The sequence below is a fragment of the Toxotes jaculatrix genome, chromosome 17 (assembly GCF_017976425.1).
Source record: "Toxotes jaculatrix isolate fToxJac2 chromosome 17, fToxJac2.pri, whole genome shotgun sequence".
Lineage (NCBI taxonomy): Eukaryota > Metazoa > Chordata > Actinopteri > Toxotidae > Toxotes > Toxotes jaculatrix.
In genome coordinates this window covers 7,244,779-7,266,826 of record NC_054410.1, presented here as the reverse complement: position 1 = coordinate 7,266,826, position 22,048 = coordinate 7,244,779, and the positions used below count along the sequence as shown (strand labels likewise).

Here is a 22,048-nt window from a genome sequence, read left to right as displayed (position 1 = left end):
ACCAGATCTTGTCAACCTTTAAGACTGTAGTGTCTTCTTGTGGTCAAATCTGGGAAATACTGTACATCCAGCATCAAAATACCACGATTTGACTCAAAATCTTATGATCATTTAAGCAATATTTAGGATATATGAAAAAGGAACTTGGAGAAAAAAAAAACTACTAATATATACAGTGATATGCATTGTCTTTTCAGTGCAAATCTTGGTTAATTATGTTACTGTTCATTAAGATTATGCCAAAATTACTGATGCAAAATTTGAACATCTACATGACATTATCACATGAAAATCACATTGTCCCCTGGGCTTACAAATCACATTAATATGTCATGTCATCATCTGCTGCTTATCTCGGTCCAGGCCCAGGTCGCAGGGGCGACTCCCACCCAGTCCACAATGCACCAAAGTCCTACAGCACCTTCCAAAGGTGGTGAGCCCATGGGAGGTGGTGCTGTCCAGAGTGGGGCTCAAACCCACAACCCTGAGAGATTGAGTCTCGTGCTATACCAACCGAGCTAACCGGGCAGCACATTAATACTGTCCAAATAAATACTGAATTACATAAGTCAGCAACATTAACTCTAAAATACCACACTCAATGTGCTTTTACATGAGGTTATTTCACCCCTTAAAGCACTCAGTTTGTGTATCACCACTAGCTCATATTCTTGCCTTTCTGATCTATATAAATTCTTATTTGTGTGGGCAGCTAGACACTGTGCAGAACTGAACCTTAAGAACTCAATAATATGATTTCTCATTAACATTCAGGAAAGAAAGAATGTTGAAGTGTTGCAAGATGTCAAAGATTTTTCAAAAACAAAGAGTTAAACAGACTTTAATAAACACTAAAATAGCACAAATTTGTTTCACAAAAATTACCCTTTTTCTCTGGGTTAAATTCTCTGTAACAACAGATCCATGAACCAGTGGATCTGCTAAGGAAGATGGATTTGGACAGCAGACAGTACAGTTCCTGCTAACGACTGTCCACCAACACAATGGCTTCTCATCAGTCATTTCTTTACAGAAAGGTTTTCATAGAGAGAACCCACGAAGTGGTTTACACATGATTTTTGATTTCTGTAGAGAATTACAAAAAAGTCCACATCATTACATTCTTTTCTGCATCATTCATACAACTGTGTGTCAGTCACTAAAGTCTTCTGCCTCTCATTCGCTGTCATTGCTGTCACTGTCTGAGTACGCCCCCAGCAGGCTGAGAGATGATGACCCACTTGGTGCGGTAACGGGCTTCGAAGCATTTGTGGAGTCTGCCGCCTGTGATGCCTTTGAATCTGTAAAACAAGATACACAATGAGTGTTCCTCTTGAAATCATGTGCAAACCTTTAATTAAGGATGTGAACAAGCAGCAAAAGATGACTGATGTGTTACCTGTCTGTGAAGTGGCTGCCACTGGACTGGGTGTGCTGACAGCTGCTGTTGGTTTCTTTCGCACCACCAGAGACCCTAGTGCTCTTCCACCACCCAGCGTCCCCACACTCCTCTCCCAGCTCTCCGTCTTGGCCCTCTTCACTCCTCCAGCTGTGGCTCCCTGTAGAAACACAGCATGAGACAATCGCATACTCCCAGGTCACACCATCTTTCTTTGCCTCTTCATACCAGTACAGGGTATGTGCAAGGTTCAGTCTGTCAGCTTTCAAGACTTTTTACACCTTTTACACCCTGCATTACAATTAAGAATTGATGCTTGATGTGAGTGGTCATACATACCTGTGTCTCTGTGGGTTTGTCAGTTGTGAGGATGTCTGTTGGTTTGTCTGTGCTGGACCTGTCTGAGTGTGAGCTGCTGCTCTCCTCCTCTTTCTCTGAATCAGAGTCAGAGTCCCTTAGTCTTTTTATGAGGGCGCGCTCCAACATCTCGCTGTGAAACAATTTTGGAAATTCAGTTCAGCTGGGATTTTAATGACTATTGCTCAGAGTCTAAGCTGATTATAAGAACATATATGACAAATTTTAATACACACACGTAGAAATTGGGTCAGGTCAGTGAGAACATATGTAGTAAATATATAGTCTTTAGAAGGTTGATAAACAACCTATTATTACTTAATTGTGCAATACACATAAAATGTTAACGTTTTACTTTTGCTTCACTGCCCATTGTCTATCGAAACCTCACCCACTCACTTTGTCTCTCGCTCATCCTCCTCTTTCTCCCGTTCCTTCTCTCTTTTCTCCATTTCTCTGTACTGCTCAATCATCCCCTCGAAGTCTACCAGAGCCTGCCTCTGGTTAAGCTCCTTCAGCTCCTGGAGGTTCTCCAAAACCTCCATCTCCATCTTGGAATCCTTTGTGCGGTTTTCCAACACCTGGTAGAAGATTGGGAAACCATTTAACTCCTCATGCCCAGTGCCTGAATACAGTTCAAAGTCATAACAGAAGCTGACATTTATACACTGACCTTCATGGGGTTGTTCAGTTCCTCCTCTTCTCTCTCCTGCTGAATTCTCTTCTCCTCTTCCTCAATGAGTTTCTCAGCCTGAAAGTTTCGTGTGGCACCATGCTCCATTGCATAGTCTGTGTTCTCTGGGTCTGTCTAAAAATCACAAGATGAGATACGAATACGCAAGACAATTATTTTATGCATAATGCTGGATATGTCTCTTACAGAAAATACCTTTCTTTACCTTAAGAGTACTTGGTTTGTCTCATTTCAGTAAATATATTTGTGATCATTACAATATTAAATTCTCTCACCTTAAACGTAATCTCAGCAAGACATCGAGTACATTTGATGTAGAAACGGAAGATGGGCAGTCCCATGTACAGCTCATTCTGAACAGTTTCTTTACGTGCATTGAACTTCTTCCCTTTGTAGATGTATTCGCCACATGTTTTACATCTACAAAACAAAAGAGGTAATGCTGATGACACTACAGCCACATGACTCACTCAACCAAAAAGAAATAGTTTTTTGCCTTCAAATGAAACCAAGTCAACCAAAATGCCTGCTCTCTCCTCCTCTGCCACGCCAGCTGAGCGAGTTGTGTGGCATGGCGTTAAACTTGCTATTGATGTTATTCATGTCGTATATATGAGTAACATGCGTACTGAAACACACGCTGACACACACATAGATGAGAAAGACATACCTCATATTGAAAGGAGCCATCAATCTGACCACATACTGTCGATCTTTGGGGAGTTTCAGCTTTGGGATTTTGGACGGATCGAAATCCGGAGGATAGTATTTCTGTGGAAGACAAAACACAAATGTGAATCACGGAAAAAACTCCACTTAGGACAATATCACCTATATCACCAAAAAGATGGAAATGTGACCAATGCGGTTTCATTTGTAAGCTTTAAAGCAAACACATGGTGTACTTTCAATATGCAAATTTACCACTTCTATTAGCTACGACACACATTTCAAAGCTAACGTTAGCCTGCTTGGTTTCTTGTGCCGCTTATACATTACTATTTTAAACTTCGCAAAAAAGAGGCACGTCGTTGGCGGCCATGTACTTACATTTAACACTTTTCTTTCGGACATTGTTGCTTTTGCTGGAAACCCAACGAAAAGAAAACGATGGAAGAAATGGGTTGAGGGTTAATTCGGAACAGCTAGTAAACTGTACATTAACTTCCGCTTGTTCCTTCATTAGCTTCCGGTCTTCAACATGTTTCACGTGTGTGCTTTTGCGCCCCCCGCAGGAGGAAGGACAAATTACAACACGAACAGCAAACATTTAAATGGCCTAGTTCTACCCTTTTTATAGCATGTTTCTGATGGCATAAGGTAAAATTATATGAGGGAGGAGAACAAACACACAGCCAGGAAAAATGCAGGCTATAAAAAGACTATTAAATATAAATATTCTGTGAGGAAGAGCACAATTAAAAGATGTTATTAAACAGATGCATTATGATCAATATGTGCCTTTCTGCGGGAATCTCTGATTCAGCCACAAAAATATTCATTCATTCATTCAAAATATTCGTGCATCTATAAGTTTATGAAAATGCTGAAATATGTTGTTTTGTGTATATGCACACATTGGTTAAAATTGTGTTTTAACTTGTGATAAAAGCTGCCTGCTCCAGTGGAGGAGATCATGACCATCACGGTGGAGGAATTGCCCCCTGAGGATAACTTGAATTGTCAGTGACATGGGGTCTCTGACATGGTTGGTGTGTCAACATGAGCTTTCCAGCCACACACATATATTGCTTAGGGGGTGGTTAAGGTTATTCCAACAAAAGGAAATTGGATCCTGATTGCAGATTGGTGTCAGTGTGGGTCAGCCCGAGGTCTGATTTCAGCTTTATTGGACAGAGGTGACAGATGAGAAGATGGGCAGAATAGATTAGCAGCAAAACATGGGAGGGAAAAAGTCTGTGAATGTACTCTCCTCAAGATGTATGTAAGAGTAGCAGATTGTATTTAAGATTTGACAGTTTCAGATGAATAGTTTTGTTGGGTGGTGCTTTCATGCACTGTTTGTGTTGAGTTCTCAGACGTTTTCTGACACATCAAAATGACTCATCAATGAGTCAGATTGAGATTTTAAAAAAGACGATTTTGCTGCTTTGCCCTGTCAAACCAGGTTTTCATAGGGATCTGTGGCACAAGTTAAATAAATCAGAAGCTCACCATAAACGACGGGAAGGAAAAACTTACCTTCAGCTCCTCGATTACTTTGTCAAATATGTGTTTTTAAAATGTAAGTTCACCTTTAACCTTGATTTCATCCAGTCGCCCCTCAGTTAAAGATACAAAGGTGCCGAATAGCGTCACCCTTGCCAAAGTTTCCATGAATATTTCAGAGGCTGGCTGATGTCAACCGCAGCTGTAAAGCAGCTATAAAGAGGGGGCTCTCTGTACAGAAGACCCCCAGACCCTCCAGTCATCCGCCCGCTGAAGAGAAGGACTCCATCTGCTTGTCTTTCAGCACCATGATCAGCGCACGGGCTCTTCTCCTCGCGGCCACCTGCTGCTGCGCCTACCTGTGGCTCGTTCGTGCAGAGGACTCCTCACTGGAGACTCGCTCGTTGGATTTCCCGCTGAAAACCCAACAGGAGAAAGACCTGGTGAGAGATTTAATAAGGGTTATGGGTGTGGGTCTTATAAACAATTTTAGAAACATTTAAGATTTTAAAGAATAACATTCACAGTATACCTGAGATGTTGAACTGTTAATTCCATGTAGGCTAATGATTTCTCCATAATTTTCTCCACGCACAGGTCTTGTTTTAAAATCATGATTTCTTCGTATTGACATTTTTCCTGTCTAGATTGACGCTTTGCAAGAAGTTTTGGAGAAGCTCAGGAGCAAAGAGATGCCCTTAGAGAAAAAGCTTGGCTGGCTGCCCTCGGTAAGTAAACAAATTAGAAGTTACAGAACAGCTTAAAGAGTATTTTTATTTTCAGCACTGTGAATGGGTTACATTTCCTTATTATTATTCTTATTTTTCTTAACAGTATTATTATGATCTAGAAATATGCCAGATTAAAAAATATTGTCCTTGGATGGACTAAGTTATAACTTTGGAAACACAGTTCTTATTGTCAGGTCAGATTACGAAAATAAATCTAAAACCTATATCTGCAGTTTCATGAATTGATGTTGTTTTTATCTTTCCAGTGTGACGCGGGAGAACCGTGTGCCGTGCGTAAAGGCGCGCGAATTGGCACGCTGTGCAGCTGCCCCCGAGGGACTTCCTGTAACTTTTATGTCCTCAAATGTTTGTGAAAGAAAGAAAGAAAGAAAGGGGAAACCAAGGTGCAAGACATGATAGGAGAGAGTTCAGGGGTTTGGAGTGACAAGAATATTTCCCCTCCTGAATGTGTGATATGGCAGGGAGGGCTGCTACTGTTATTCTCTTTGTGATAAAAAAGCAACAACAACAATGTGATGTAATATGTGGCTAATAAAGGACTTTCTTTTATAAACGTGGACCGGAATGTGTTAGAATGTGTTTTGAATAGGTTCAGTGGTCTGTGTACGCGTCTCTTTGTGTATTTGTGATCCTGGCACAGGTGGAACTTATTCTTTATTATTTTAAATGTGGATTTTGTCATAAATCCTTGTTTTTTTTCATACTTTTGTTTTGGTTTATTATTGTTTCTGTTTATGGAAGAAGACATGGTTTCTGAAAAAAACATTTGTAAGATGAATGGGTCATTAAATTAACTTTTGAATTCAAGACTGCGTGTGTCTGTGGGCGTGTGTAAGAGAAAGAGAGACTCAAAAATAGCCGATTATATCCAGTATTGTATAAACTGTATATGGTCGCCTATTGGCACCTTTTTCATTTTGCCACAGTCGTCCCTGGATGGTTATTTGCATTTAATTAAAATGATAAGAAAAATTCTCCTCCTACGCATTCCAGCACATCAGCTGTCGTCTCCCTGTAATAAAAGGCGCTGTCAGGCTTTTTCAATGACATCACATCCAAGTGCAAGTTTCCAACATGGCGTCCAGCCGGGTGCTGGAGAGGGAGGTCCAGGAGCAGCCGAGGCGCGCTGCGACCGCAAACCTCGACTTCTGCCTCCACAAATACTCCCTGCTCATCATTATCGGACGGAGCGCTCACTTCAGACAGACGGGACACATCAGCAGGGAGATCGAACGAGGTACGTTTATTTCAACCCGCCCTCTTATAGCTAGTGTTTATGTCATTTTGCTTTTCTCTATATTCGGGTAGAAATTCAGATGCCTGCAAGTTCTCGTCACCTAAATCATCACCGAGGGTGTTACACTGACCTTATTGCAGTGTTTATGTAATTTCATCCACCCTGCTGACCGAGGATGCGTCACTTGGCGATGCTCCACCATCAGCATCACCTCATCCCTCTGGGCACGTTATAATTAAAAGAGGTCTGGAGCTGGTGGTTTGTCTTTCGCCTCAGTATAAATCGTTATGCAAGGATAAGCTTTAGGGGGAAATGATGCAGGGCGGATATACAGTCAACACATTGCCACTTGTAAACGATGTGCCGTTAACCTTTGTGATTCTGTGTACATCAGAAACTGTAGATACAGAAAGACTGAGTAGTAGGCAGTGCACGACATGCTATCATAACGCATTACAGTAGGTGTTTTACTGTGTGAGTACAGCCATAGATGTGTATGAGGAAGGGACATTTGATTGCATAATTTATGCAAAAAGGCTGTAAAAAGATAGGGAAACAGAAACGGAAACATAAGGCCAGATACTGCGAATGGGAAACAGAGACATAAAGATGTTTATCATTATCACAGGCCAACCAACATTTCACCACTGTCCTATTAAAACCATGTAATGCTGTTATCAACTTTTCATGAGCTAAGAAAAACTTGCAATTCTAGGCAATCCAGTGGTTTAAATGGTTAATTTAGCTTAAAGGAACACTGAACTTTTAAGTCCATTTGCAAAATTCACCAAATTTGGACTTTCACTATATTCTTGTTTATCATTGTCCTTTTTTCTTTCTTACATATACCAATTGTTGCACCATGTGACCAAATGCCTCTCTTGTCTACAGGTATTCGGTCATGGGACATTGACTTAAAATCCTGTAACCTGAACCTCTATCTGCAAGAATTCCTGTCCCATCACACGGCGTCATTCAAGGGTGCAGGTAAGAAACTGGTTGATTTGAGTGATCCTTTATGCTCAAACTCTTTGACCTCACAGAGAGCCCCGTCTCCATGGTAACCCACCAGCTCGGCGGGTCTGGGGTCAAAGAGGAAGGAAGGAAGGAAAGTGGAGGAGCAGTCAGATGATTGTTGAACATGGGTGGGACCTTTGGACAGAAAACAATAGAGAGCGGCATCCAAGCTGTGCCACCTCTCTCTCTCTCTCTCTCTCTCTCTCTCTCTCTCTCTCTCGCTCTCTCTCTCTCTCTCTCTCTCTCTCTCTGTATGGGTTACAGCCTTTTATTGTGAAGTGCTAAGGACAAGAGAAGCTGAGCTGTGAAGTAAGGTGACGAACACAGACGAGAACAGACACATCCCCTTCTAGAGAAGATGAAACTGCAGCCAAGAAGGTTGCCTGCACTGTACATGATGAACTGTAGAGCTTACATGTTATTTTTGGTGTCAGGGTGAAAGGAATAGTTTGGCATTTTGCTTAATTCGCTTATTTGCTTTCTTGTTAAAAGTTAGATGAGGAGATCAGTACTATTACAGTAAATTTGGTAAATGTGTGATTGGAGCAAGCAGCTTGTTAGCTCAGCTTTGCATAGAGAGTGCATAAAATCCATAGACCAGCACCACTAAGGGCTGTAAAAGTGTCATTTCTAAACTTCAGTTTTTGTACCGGCTAAACAAACAAGATATAACGTCTTAATTAATGAGCTGTAGAGATACTAGTAGGTGAATTTTGTTAATCAGGCTTGCTGTTTCCCCTTGTTTCCAGGCTTTGTGCTAAGTTAATCAGAGATGTAAAAAAAAATGTAATTCGGTGCAGTAGCCAGTGAGATTTGTCAGTTGTTTTTGCTTCTGTTTGTTTGTTTCTAACCTGAAATACAGAGAAAGAAACTTTTGTTCCTATTTGGGTCATTGTCTTCCAGTTGGCTGTGTTCGCCTCTGTATCCTCAGACGTTCATCCAGTTCCTCTCAGACTGGATATTCACTGCAGACTGAGCAAACTTGGCATCTCAGTTCCTCTGACTCAGCTGTTCCACTCTTCTTCCTTCCCATTTTTTGGCTCAGTGAATCAATCACCTTCCCGGTTCACTTTCACTTTGACGTCTTTGATTCCTCTCCTTCCCCCTATTGCTTCTGGCCTCTTGCTCACTGCTCGGATCCATGGGCTTGTTTTCTATCTTCCTCGGCTGTGACTCTCTTTCTTGCTTTCCCTTGGTTGTCTGCCTGTCCGTCCCTTTCTTTCTATCTTTTGTTTCTCTCTCTGCCTCCTCAGGGCAGAAGTGTCTGCGGCACAGCACCAGAGTGTTGGACACTCAAGTGCTGATCAGTCCACCTCAGGAACAGGTTCATTCGGAGGTGAGGGGATAAATCCTGGTTCTCTCAGAGATATGGTAGATCAAGTTCTTGGAAGACGGCTGGCCAAGTTAAACACATAATGATACAGTTTTACAATTATTCTGATTCTGACTCATTTTTATTACAATCCTTAAATGATAAAACGTCATTAAATTACAGACCTTTTCCAAATGAACTGATATGAGTCACAAGTAATATTTTGTTTTCATTATCATTAATTCTTTCAAATTTCTGCCTTATTAACAAAATATGTTTTGTCTAAAATAATTACTGAGCCAAAGCAAAGATAACATCTTTTTTCTTTGATTTTTCTCTCTCCCCTTTATTCTTTCATTTTTCTCCACTGCTGCTCTTTGAGTTTTGATTATAAAGAAGTGGCATTGAAAAACAACACATCTCACCATCTCTCTCGCCTGGTCAGGTGTTTGCTCTGCTGTCGCGGGAATCGGCTCATAAGCTGTTGATCTTGGCTGGCCAGAGCTTGGAGGAAAGCGGAGACCTACTGTTTCACAGAGGACTGTTTTCACCGCATCAACTGAAACAAATAATAACACAGCAGGTAACGGCCATATTCCTTCCTGACTCGTACCGTTTTACAAATAAACATAAACATGTGTTAGGTAATGTTACATCAGTTGCTTAAAATCTTGAACATTTACATATTTAGGCTTATTTTGAAGAAACAACTGTTTTCACTACTGGTTAATCTGTAGTTTACTTTTCCTTCATTTTGGTCTATGAAAATAGACAAAGAAATAGCTAAACCCATAGACAGTGCATTTACAGTGATCTAAAAGAGAAAATACAATAGAAACATTTTAAAGAAAGATCCTTTAAATTAGTTTTTTTAAATAATTATGACTAAGATAAGTACTGAGCGGGAGACAGTCTGTCTAAACTGCCTCAAACACATCTTTGCTGTGCTGGCTTTTTGCTGGCAGCGAATGTATTTTCCCAGGCAATATTAACTAAAAAAAAATACTGGATGTTGTCTCTGTCTTCAGTTCATAGGTCAAGAGAGCTCTGCCTCCTCCTCCAAGCTCAGTCTGACCCTAAGCTGTCCCAACATCGGTGAGTGGAGGAAGACTCTCTTGGGAAACCAGCCTCTACAGGGTCCTTTCACGCTTCACATCAATCCCCCAGAGGTGCTGCCTGCCATGGAGGCCCTGGGGGAATTCACCTCCCTCATCTCCAGTACCCTTTGCCCTCCATCCACCTTTGACCTCCTGCCTCCTCCCACCACCGTCGGTTTCCTCAAGCTGTCCCGTCCCTGCTGCTACGTGTTCCCTGCTGGCCGCGGTGACTGTGCCTTCTTTGCTGTTAATGGCTTCACGGTGCTGGTGGATGGCGGCTCGGACACGCTGGCCTGTTTCTGGAAGCTGGTCCGCCACCTCGACCGTGTTGATGCAGTTTTGCTGACGCACATCGGGACGGAAAACCTGCCAGGGGTCAACACCTTCCTGGAGAGGAAGGTGGCAGAGCTGGAGCTGAGCTCTGATGTCAAAGGTAATATAATAATGTTTCTTATGGTGCTGCAGTGAGGAAATGTTGCTTGGGTCCTCTTTATGGATCCTCTTCACCTGTTTCAAGTTAAAATTTCTCATTGTGTGTTTCTCTGCCTCTTTGTATATATATTTTTTTTGAACAGACGACTTGTCTAAAAGGCTGATCTCCCCAGAGCTTGGAGTCGTGTTCTTTAACGCCCCCAGCAGGTTACAGGTGGAGCAACAGCCCTGTGAGTTATACATTAAAACCCATTATAATACAGAGTAGAAGTGAATAAGACAGAACTAAAGAGTGCTATTGTATATGATTGATTTATAACATCAATCACAAACATACATATGTGCTTATATGTGCATCCTTGCTCACATTGCTTGAGATACAAAGAAAAGAGGGACCCTTTTGTTAAAATACCGTAAAATACGAGCTCCTCTGGTTATGAAAAACTCAACAGGATATCTTTAACTCATTAGTCCCTAATCATGTGGTAACCACCACCTATGCAAGGACCCCTGCTAGATTTCTAAATGCAAAAAACAGTGACTACAGAGTGACTACAATCAAGTACAGCTGTCATTATACTTTTCTCAGGTGTGGACAATGTACTGAAGAGTACACACCAGGCAGCCCTAACCCTGCAGTTATTAAAGAAGTTAGACATCAGACCACAACCAATGTTTCGACCCCAAGGAGTCCCCTTTGAGCCACTAACCCTGTTCCAGAAGATGGGAGTGGGACAGCTGGATTTATACATCCTCAATCCCAGCAAAAACAGCCAGGAGTACCAGACTCTCATGCAAAACTGGCCTGATGCAGTGTCATCAGCATCCAAATCCCAAACTCTCCCTCTCACTGCTCTGGCTTCAGTGTCTGCTCTGCTTGTGTGGCATCCAGCGTGCCCTCAAGAGAAGGTGGTCAGGGTGCTGTTCCCTGGTGTTACCCCACAGGCCAAGCTCCTGCAAGGGCTAGAGAAGCTGAAGGGCCTGGCCTTCCTCCAAAAACCCACTGTGACAACCGGTGACCTGGAGAGGCTCGGGGAAGACAGGAAGGCTAAGAGGACAGAGAGCCAGGATAGTAGTAGGTCACAAGGGAAGGAAACAACCTCCAAACATGGGAAAGAAAAAGGGGTTAGAGAAGAGGCTAAGGAGGTATCAGTGAAGGAAAAGGGTAAAGGAGTAAATGGAGTTGATAAAACCAAAATGAAAGACGTGGGTGTAAAGCAAAAGGCAGCTATGTCAGAGAAGAATACGTCAAAGAAAGGAGGAGGGAAGGATGGGAAAAAGGAAGAGAAGACTGGCAATAAAGAGGAGAACAGTGTTATGAAGAATGATCAGGTGAAAAAGGATGGTCTCTCTTCCAAACCAAAGAATGAAAATAAAACTAAGCTCAAAAAGGAAGCAAAAAATGACTCTAAAACAGGGACGAAGAAAACAAGAAAACCATCGGGAAAGGAAGCAGATGATGGAAAGAAGGCACATGTAAACAGTGAATTGCCAAATAACAACTCAACAAAACCTGATGCTGGGACTACGTTAGAAATCCCAAAGCCAGACTGCCCTGCTACAGAACAGCAGAATCAAAAACCAGAGAGAGAACCTGAAGAGAACCCCTGTGGCTCCAAAACATCTACCCCTGAGGATATGACTGCTGATTTTCTCAGGCTGCGGGAGGAAACTGAACGAGGAGGGGCGCAGGTGGAAATAGCAGATGAAGGAAAGCAGAAAAGCAGTGAGTCAGGAAATGAAAAGACCCTTGGAAGTCTGAGCAAAGAGACAAGTAATGAAACTGCTGATACACCAGGGAAAGAAGCAGCAGGTGGCACAGGGATAATGGAAGGACAGAGTGGTGATAATGAAGTGCAAAATAAAGCTGGGACTGGAGAGAATGCTGGTGTAGACGTGCAGAAAGGGTCTGGAGACCAGTCTAGAAGTGCAACCAAACCAGCAAAGGTTGTGGGATTTCCATCTCCCTTGAACAAGGAACCAAAGAATGAGCGCACCGTCCAGCTAGACTTAACCCCGACGGAGTACACCCTCCTGGATGGGGCTTTGAGACACAGCCCTCCCTCAAGATCCTCTCCAGAGAACCAGGCCCCTGCCAGCCCTGACGAGGAGACCGTAGAGCCGACCTCCCCTGACTCACGGCCCAACAGTGCAGGCCACACTCCCTACTGTCTTTCCCCAGATGATGTGTGGTGCAACAGGGCCACTCTTAGCAGGTTACAGGCCCAGATGGCTAACATAGAGTCCACTGATGTCAACCAGCCAAATGGATCAACCAGGCAAAGTGAGGGGCAGCTATGCCAGCCCAAGAACACCCCAGAGAGCCACACAAATCCCAGGGAGAAGCATCTAAGTTTTCTTTCTTTGGGTACATTTAAAGACGGATCCTCTGACCCTTCTCCTTCTGTGGCTACCACCACCACTACACACTCTATGCCAGCAGAGGTGAGCTCACCTCAGTCCACAGAAGTGGATGAATCACTGTCCATGTCCTTTGAGCAGGGACCAACCAATGTGAGCCAAAGAGAGGGGGATGACAGCGTTCATCACTCCCACTCCAATGGAGGCCATTTTGTGGGAATGTCCTTATCAATGAAGAAGCCTCCCAGATCTTTAGGTCAAGTTCCAGAGATGGGGCGACCTCCAGCTCCTAACACACTTCATTTTGAGGCATCACCTCATGATGTGGATCTTTGTCTGGTTTCTCCTTGTGAGTTCAAGCATTTCAAACCTCCTGACTCCGGCTCAGGTGCCAGTGAACCCTCTAGAGGAGCCTTTGCTCCACATCATCACGGGAACAACAATAACAACCCTAAGGACACATCTCCCAGTGAATCAAATGCCCCCGTTTGTACAGAGGACTGTCCATCCACCACAGCAGATGGAGCTCTGGACTCAGATGAGGATGAGTCGTGTAGTGAGCCGACTAACTCCCCTCACGACCTCTGCACCAGTCAGGCTCTGCCCCCAGACCCTCTTCCAGCGCCTCTCAGGGACAGTCCGCCTCTGCCCCCACATCCCGACGCCTCCATGCCTGTTCCTCAGTCTGACACTGATGCGCACGGGAAGAGAGCTAAAGCCGGCAGCATGCGAGGGAAAAAAATGCCAGGGGTGAGTTTGTCCTATTGGCATAGAAGAAAAGATGTATTTAGGCACTATTTGTTGGATGATAAAAGTGGCGTTACATTTGCAGGAGAATAATAGAATTTTTCAAATGTCATACCTTGTGTACAGTTTGGCTTTTTTTTCTGTTACTAGGTTACTGAGGGCTCCCAAAGATCAGGCTCAGGGAAAAGCAGGACAGGGAGCCAAAGTGTAGTTGCAAAAGGGAACGGCTCGTCCACTCGTACACCTTCCTCCAGCATTCGCTCAGCACCAGCAAAATCCTCAACCAATCCAGGTACAGATTTTTTTTTTCCTTCTCCCTTTCCTGTTCTCAAATAGCGACCTTCCAGACTTGTGTTTGTCCACGGACTCTTTTCGCTTGGTGTTGTTATTGTAATTCCGCAATTTCTCCTCTTCCTCCTTTAACAGGCTCTAAGTCTACCTCTGTTGGTGAGGTCAGTATGTACGTGGACCTGGCCTATATCCCCTCTGGAGCCTCCTCTCCAACAGTCAGTGTGGACTTCTTCAGGTGTGTGCGCTCCTCCTGCTACATCATCAGCGGCGACAGTCCAGAGAGGGAGGAACTTATGAGGCATACACTGGACGCTCTGTTGGATGGAAAGATATCCTGGCCTGACACCATGCAGGTAGAAAAACACATGCACAGTTAGATTCATGCACATTGAAACAAATATTACATGATACTGGTGGGTATCTTGCAGTGAGCAGTGAGGTTAAATGTGAGTGACTTCTTATTCATGTTTACACTTCTCTGTATCTTCAGGTGACAGTGATTCCCACCTTTGAGTCGGTGTCGATGCAGGAGTGGTACCAGCAGACCCTGGACAGACAGAGGGAGCTGGGAATCACCGTCCTGGGATCCAACAGCACTGTTGCCATGCAGGACGAGACCTTTCCTGCCTGCAAGATAGAGTTCTGAGGCACGCTGTGAGATGCAGAAGTGGAGGGTGAATATGAGCTAAAGGATGGAAATGTGTGTATGAGCGAGAAAGAAAAAGTGTGCAGTGAAGAGCAACAGAAATAGAGAGTTAGAAGCAGACATTATGGGGAAATAAAGGAAATATAAGGCTCCTTACTGCATGAAAACGACTGAATGGGTAATTAGATGGGGCATTCACCCCATCCTCTCCTGGTTTCCACTGCTTTGTGGGCTTCTTTTGCATCAAAAAGCCCTTATTTCTCTTCACCCGTGGAGAACACACATCCCTGTGGGGAGAACTGCATGATTTGTATTTTTATTTTATTTTTTACCAATGACCCTGTGCCTAACAGGAGAGGAGATCACATTGGCTGCAAGAGAAGCTTGTCTGCAAACATGTAGATTCACATGAAAGCTAACATTGTAGATTAGTCAAAATAGCATACATGGGGTTTTATGGCACTATGTGTAGGCTTGTTTTCTCAATATGTAAAGCACTGAAGTGTGACAGCAGCCTGTGCTATATTTCTGGGCCCATTTAGTTGCTTGTAATATAACATTTATCAATCCATGTGGAAGGAATTCAAGAAATAATCAGCTAGTCAGACAACATAAAAAAAATTCCCAGATGGCAACAGTATGCAAACTTTTGTTTATGAAAGCACTGTTTGCATTGTATTCCTTTTATTTACTAAAATTCACAGTGTATGGCCAGGTGTTTGTTGTGAGCACTGTGAGCAGATGTGAGGTGAGTTTTGCCGTGTGTTGTACCTGCTTTCAAAAGTATTGTGCCACTGTGGCTTTGATACCGAGCAAAACAGATGCAGACGAGTCCACTGCTGGAGAGCGATAATCTCCCACTGAGTCTGAGATTGCTGTACGCAAAGACAAATCTGTCAGCGGGGATTAGAGTATCAGATTAAATTTTATAGCATTACATCAATCATCCTATTAAAAATGGCACTGTAATTGTAATCCATTACAAGTGTTTAGAATCATGCTAATCAGGAATCTGGCAGCAAATGCATTTGTAGAATGTGTTGAATGTGATGGTTACGACCATAAAGTTTATTGCAGACTAATATTTTGCACAGCATAAACACAGTGGGTGTCAATGAGAGCTTTCCAAGTTGTAGTCTGTAAAGAAGAATAAATAAATAAACCTGATGTTATTTAAAACTGGAGGCAAAGTAATCCTGAAAGTTAAACTGAAAGTCATGAAAAATCTCACTGTTGAATTACAAACCACTTTATTTTACGTATATGTAATTGCCCAATAAATTCTAACAACTTTCCTGGAACAAACTATGTAATTTTGTATTAGATATAGGGAAAACGGAGGCACTGTTCAATTCATACATTTGCAATTAGTTGTTAAATGGAGCAGTACCTCAAAGGAAATTCCTGTTTCCTGTTCAAAGGAAATCCCTGTTGCTAGCTTGCCTTTAAAAGGATTAGTTCACACAAATGTGAATGTGGCACATAGAGTTTCATCAATACCAAAGCATGAGATCAAAAGGACACCACTGACCATTTTCCTCTCCATCTGAATGCTGCCTCCAAAAAAAAAAAAAAATGTAATGTTCATTTCATATCTCTAAATTATTTGAAAGATATTTTGTAATTATAGAATGCACTGTTAAACTTTTATCATTAACTTGTATTTTCCTTGAAAAAGAATGCAATTTTTTTTTTTTGTGCAATCAACTTTCTTTTTTTAAACCACTCTCTGAAGTGGTGTATATGGAAGTTAACATGTCACATATGTTGTCCAACCCAAATCCATTCCAGATCTAATGATTCCCCCAAAATATTACTTATTCTTCTCTGCAGAAGGCTGCCATAATTAGATAATTTACTAGGAGTGGAAGGTTGAACTAGATCTGAATTGTGACTTTATGTGTGTGTCCCGCATGTTTAAAATGCTGTTTGTGCTGTATGTTGTTTCATTCATGATATTCATGAAGACAGAGAGCAAAGCACTGTGGGAACGCAGCGGCAGGAAGGTGTGTTGGATGAAAAACTTCACTGCTTTGGTGAACATTGAGAAGCTTTCACTTTGTTATTGTAAGTTCATACAATATCAAACTGTGTGAGTTGTGGGGCCTGGAGTAATGTATGAATAAAGAATGTGCATCACCATTTGAACAGTCTAATTCTGGCACTACACTTATTCTGTCTAGTGTCTACAAAACTGATTACTGTGTCACTAAGTCCTCCAATCAGTTATAAGGTGATGCAACAATTTAAATTACAACCTGATTTAAGAAGGAACTTCTTAAATCAGGTTGTAACACTGGCAAGCAATACTTCTGATAAAATCTGATAAACAGACACACACACACACACACACACACACACACACACACACACACACACACACACACACACAGAATCAGTAACTATTAATCATTTATTCCTGATCTATGAATGACTTAGTAGCCACTAGGATAGAAAGCATGTTGATACAGCTTGTAATCAATGTTAAAAATAAAGCCCATATCAATCAACTGACACGTTTCACATGTAAATAATATACAGGAACTATTTTTTCTGGCATCACAGGAGTTGAATGCGAATTTCTAATATCTTTCATATGTGATGTGCAACACACTCATCACATATGAAAATAGTGTTGGGATATTTAAGAGTTTTTTCCTACTTATCAAGTATTTTGAGTTTTCCAGTATTGGGATTGTAATACAACTCTAATGTCTACCAATAACTAATCTTTGTGGTCAGTGGGCTTTCACTGATGGAGTGAAGGGTCCCAATGGGAAGGTTGCACAGAACTTTCTTTCCCTCAGTCAGCCACTAGATGTCAGACATACTTTTACTCAAAAAACTGTAATACAAAAATTTTGCTCTTACATTTTATTAACTTTTTTTAAGTCAGTCAAATTCGGAATGTGCTAAAGTCTACAGTCTCATTAAGGTTTGAACAAGTCTTATCTCCAGTTAACTAATTTAAGCACTGAAACGCTTGAAAACTCACTATCTCAGAGGACTCTTGTTTCACCTCAGCGTCCCACTGGTCTCGGTTTTATTTATGGGCTATATATAAAGAGTGGAAGCCCCACGGTGCTTGTCATGCAGTGTGACTGACAATCCACTTTCACTTCTGTTTGACCCTCGACGGGGAAACACACAACAACGGAACCACAGCGGCCTCACTTTTTTTTCCAACTGCAGGTAAGTTTGATCTGCAACCACTGTATTCAGATAAAACACGTCCGTGTGGCACGTCCAATTTGAATCCGCCCACGTTATCGATCAGCCTATTAATTTGTTGGGGGGGGTTTGTTCGATACTTTCGCTTTATTCGCTTGTGTGAGACTTTTTTTTTCCATCTGAGAGCACATTTGTGCATCATCATTTAAATGTAGTCGTGAGTTTGAACGATCTTTACTGCAGCGTTTACATTACGTGAAGTAGCTACAGTCTTATTTATATATAAAAAGGTAGTACAGGTATTCACCCAGGTGTTTCACCTGAAACTTGCTCCTTAGGGGACGTCGATGACTTACTTAAAACCATTTACTCTGTGCATTGTAAAAACTTGAACTTAATTTCTTTGGCATAAAGAGTAAATAGAGATTGATAGGCCCTAGGAACTTAAATTATCACAATTTAGAGTAAAGATTTAAATTGGCACCTGAGTCTTATTGCAGAACAATGTTCCTGAATTTATGACTGGCAGTACAGTTTGAGCTGTCATAAAGATAAGGCTTGACACAGTAAATGATTAAAAAAAGAATCCATGCTCATTTCTAAGCCAATTTTTCCAAGAGTGTTCAGCATGCGGTGAGAAACTTTAACTTGGTAAATTGACATTTTAGTTTAGGTAAAAATTCTGAGTTGTGATCATGGAAAATAACTTCTAACATGGAGTATTTTAATAAAAGCTAAAAAAACATAAAAAACAAACAAAAAACAAACAAACACTTAAGCTTTATACAATAGTTCTGGACCCAAAAGTGGGACCGAGACACTGAGACTGAATCAAAGTTCAAAAAGCAGGTAGTTTATTGTTGGAAGTGTTTAGGGCATTGAGTATGTACAAGAGCTGGTATCAGTATAGGCGAGAGCTGTTGTCAGCATTGGACCAGCCATATCAGGGATATGGCTATTTCCTGGAGGCGTTAAGTATGTCTGTAAACTTGATATGCTTGCAAAAATTTAAGTAGAAAACACTTGGTCGTTCATTTTGGCCCAGCATAATATGACAACAAGAATTTCACACCTAATGTCATATGGGACATCCCAAATGTCACATATTAAATTCATTTAAAATGTATATTTACATATGGCCACATGCTTATGATGAAAACTTACAGAACTTACGGACATATGGATGTGTGGTTTTCTTATATTTAACATGACATGATATTTCAAATGTCACATGACTACATGTTTTTTTTTTTTTTTTTTTTTTTAAGGGAAGGAAAGCTTTATAATACAACTCTACCTTAATATCTATTCATTGTGCTGCATCCTAAGGTGTGTTTAGACAGTCTACCATCATGTCTGTGGTCACATCCAGCCTGTCTAAAGATCAGCAAAAGAAGCTGCGCTCTCTCTTCGGTTACATCAAATTCCACCTGCTCTACAAAGCCAGCGTTCACGGCTTCACTGCTGCTGCTTTCCACAGCCGCTGTGACAAACAGGGGCCCACTGTCATTGTTGCCTACAATGCTGCTGGGTTTGTTTTTGGAGCTTACACCTCTAAGGACTACACCCAGAGCGAACAGGCCATCAGTGATGAGCAGGCTTTCCTCTACAGCATCAGTGCAGAGGGAAACAAGCTGCTGAGGGTGGCGGGTATCAGCGGACAGTGTGCTTTCACAGATGGAGGCACGGGTCCGAATTTTGGTGCTTTGATGTTCCTGCATGAGGACAGACCTGAGTTCCTGTCCAACCCAGGGACAAACTTCAACTTTCAAGCAGCAGCAATGCATGGAGAGGACTTAACACTGACTGAGTTTGAAGTGTATCGAGTTGAAGGTGTGTGACAATAAGCGCTTTGTCTTATCAAATATGGAAGGTGTCTTTAACACACAGGATTATACTTTCAAAAACAGACAATCGATGAAGATTAGAATCAAATAAGCCAACGTGACAAAAATATATTTCCTGCAGGTTTGGGAGATGTCCTGGCTAAACCCTGGAGGAACATCGAGTGGACTGCTGAGTATGTAGAAATACCAAAAGGTGTCCTGTGGAGTTTTTCTGTAGTTAAATGTTAAATTGTGCTTTTGTTTCTAACAAAAACACAGTGTGAATTCTACAAAGCTTTGACAAACATGTTGAATTTCCTTGCTCGTAAAACATTTGTAAAAAAAAAAAAAAAAAAAAAAGGCAAAACAAGAATGTAATTTCTGTTTGCTAGCAGCCTTCTTCTTCACTGCCTTTGTTGGCACACTGCTGCATTATCACAGGCCAATATGTGCAACTACAGTGTACTACTACAGTGCATGAAAGCAACTACAGTTTTAGCTTCTCACCTTGCTGCAGTGATGTAGAAGTGTACTATAGGGTGTGCCACCACACTGTGACATTACTGCTGCTCACAGGTAGGTGTGGTACAGACTTCAAATTTTCAGTCTCTCCACATTAAACATATCCATTAATCAAATCCTCTTCAGCTAACACATACTAGACCTGTTAATGTGATATATATTGTTTCTGTTACCTCTAGGAGAAAGCAGCAGTTGATGAAGGCCATCCAGACCTATAAGCCTGACATCAAAACAATTCATGAAGTCCGGGTGTTGTTGGTGGGTCCAGTTGGGGCTGGCAAGTCCAGCTTCTTCAACTCCATCAATTCAGCATTTCGAGGCAACATCACGTCCCAGGCCATCGCTGGAACAGCAGGGACGAGTGTGACCACTCAGGTACAGGACAAAGTTTTGCTCTGTAAAAGTCTGCAGAAATGTCAAAGGGGACATGTTTACATGTTGTAGGTCATATAAGAGGTTTCAATTCCTCAACTGCTTGTAATATAAATGCAAAACTGGCTCCACATGCTCTACATAACATAGAGTATACAGTACGTCTCATTAAATTACATTTCATGTCTCTTCTGTAGTTTCGCACCTACACCATCAAGGTTGGCAAAGGTGGTGGAGCTGTTCCTCTGATCCTGTGTGACACAATGGGGCTGGAGGAAAACACTGGTGCTGGTTTGGACATTGAGGACTTAGTCAGCATCTACAGGGGTCATGTCAAGGATCGCTACCAGGTCTCCCATCTAACCACCTACCTATTTTCCTATGTCTTTATGTAACTGATTTAATGGTAAACATGTAGGCTGATTGATTATTTATTGACCAATAACAAATGTTATTTCTCTTTCAGTTTAGTCCCTCTGCTCCTCTCCTGGAGAATGCTCCTGGCTACAAGAAGCATGTGACCCTGAATGACATGATTCACTGCGTGGCTTACGTGTTCGACACCTGCAAGGTGTCTCTCCTTACCCCGAAAATGTTGGACAAGTTTGCTGCCATCCGGAAAAAGACCAATCAACGGGGTTAGCAGCTGAATAATGCTATTGTCAGAGTATTTCTACCATATCAGTGTACACCTTGATAAATATTATATGTTAAGTACTGTTTTTACAAATCTACATTTATATATTACATTATATATACATTTTTAACATAACACAGTTGAGACCAGAAGTTTAATAAAGAATGTGCCCTTCAATTCTATTCACATTTACCTGTATATGTATGTAAGTATATGTAAGTATATTTCTTTTGCTGGTGTAATGACTCTGTTTGCTCTAAGAAGTCAGCAGGTTTTCATCTTCTCCTCATCATAATCTCCTCTTCTGTTCTGTTGTTCTGATTTCTTCCCTCGTCTGATCTTTTACAGGCATTCCTCAGATACTTCTGATGACCAAAGTAGATGAGGCCTGTCCACTAGTGGCAGAGGACTTGAAAAATGTTTATCGCAGCGCTTACATTCAGACGAAGGTAATGTTTTTACAGTCATTTTCTAAATTAAGTAGAAACTTGTTGTGCTGGTATCTGTAACTTAACATCTGTCTGTCCTCCAGGCTCGGGAGCTGAGTGAGTCTCTGGGCATTCCGTTGTCCTGTGTGCTGCCAGTGCAGAACTACAGTGAGGAGCTGAACCTGGACCAGGACACTGACATCTTGCTCTTTACTGCTGTGGAGCAGATGCTGAACTATGCAGACAGTTTCTTTGAGAACCAGGATGTTGAGGATCACGAGGTGCACGATCACCTGGATCTCTACAGATCCAACGATCACCAACATCCTGTTTTATCGGAACGTACTGAGCATAATGTAGTTTGAAAGACAGAATATTGTCATGCATCCACACCTTATTAATTCAAACGAATGAGTCAGTTGATCAGATATATTTGATGAAATGCAAGGTTTTGTGGAAAAGAATCACTTTTAGTTGTTTTTTTTATTTTCCAGGAGCATAACAACAACGAAAAGCAAAAGAATCAACTATGTTATATACTGGATTCACCTAAGGGGTCAGTTCACCCAAATATTGTCCGA

General features: G+C 41.8%; 4 protein-coding genes across 4 annotated transcripts; 3 read left to right on the top strand and 1 right to left on the bottom strand.

Annotated features, from left to right (window-relative positions):
• Positions 1 to 828: 828 nt before the first annotated feature.
• Positions 829 to 3,631, bottom strand: yju2 (YJU2 splicing factor homolog). Its single transcript, XM_041060835.1, has 8 exons — positions 3,501 to 3,631; positions 3,121 to 3,221; positions 2,726 to 2,870; positions 2,430 to 2,564; positions 2,156 to 2,337; positions 1,739 to 1,889; positions 1,400 to 1,559; positions 829 to 1,301 (listed from the first exon to the last, which is right to left on the bottom strand). The coding sequence occupies exons 1-8, from the start codon at positions 3,522 to 3,524 to the stop codon at positions 1,177 to 1,179; spliced, it is 1,023 nt and encodes a 340-aa protein (XP_040916769.1). The 5' UTR covers positions 3,525 to 3,631; the 3' UTR covers positions 829 to 1,176.
• A 1,296-nt stretch (positions 3,632 to 4,927) lies between these two features.
• On the top strand, positions 4,928 to 5,724 carry LOC121197450 (cocaine- and amphetamine-regulated transcript protein-like). The gene is made up of 3 exons (XM_041061060.1): positions 4,928 to 5,062; positions 5,267 to 5,347; positions 5,617 to 5,724. The coding sequence occupies exons 1-3, from the start codon at positions 4,928 to 4,930 to the stop codon at positions 5,722 to 5,724; spliced, it is 324 nt and encodes a 107-aa protein (XP_040916994.1).
• Positions 5,725 to 6,445: 721 nt separating this feature from the next.
• On the top strand, positions 6,446 to 15,809 carry LOC121197601 (microtubule-associated protein 1S-like). Its single transcript, XM_041061278.1, has 10 exons — positions 6,446 to 6,608; positions 7,500 to 7,595; positions 8,879 to 8,961; positions 9,383 to 9,520; positions 9,966 to 10,467; positions 10,610 to 10,696; positions 11,056 to 13,577; positions 13,725 to 13,866; positions 14,001 to 14,218; positions 14,356 to 15,809. The coding sequence occupies exons 1-10, from the start codon at positions 6,446 to 6,448 to the stop codon at positions 14,509 to 14,511; spliced, it is 4,107 nt and encodes a 1,368-aa protein (XP_040917212.1). The 3' UTR covers positions 14,512 to 15,809.
• Positions 15,810 to 19,034: 3,225 nt separating this feature from the next.
• Positions 19,035 to 21,842, top strand: LOC121197490 (interferon-induced protein 44-like). Its single transcript, XM_041061121.1, has 7 exons — positions 19,035 to 19,515; positions 19,651 to 19,702; positions 20,210 to 20,405; positions 20,600 to 20,752; positions 20,869 to 21,040; positions 21,388 to 21,488; positions 21,572 to 21,842. The coding sequence occupies exons 1-7, from the start codon at positions 19,035 to 19,037 to the stop codon at positions 21,830 to 21,832; spliced, it is 1,416 nt and encodes a 471-aa protein (XP_040917055.1). The 3' UTR covers positions 21,833 to 21,842.
• Positions 21,843 to 22,048: the final 206 nt, after the last annotated feature.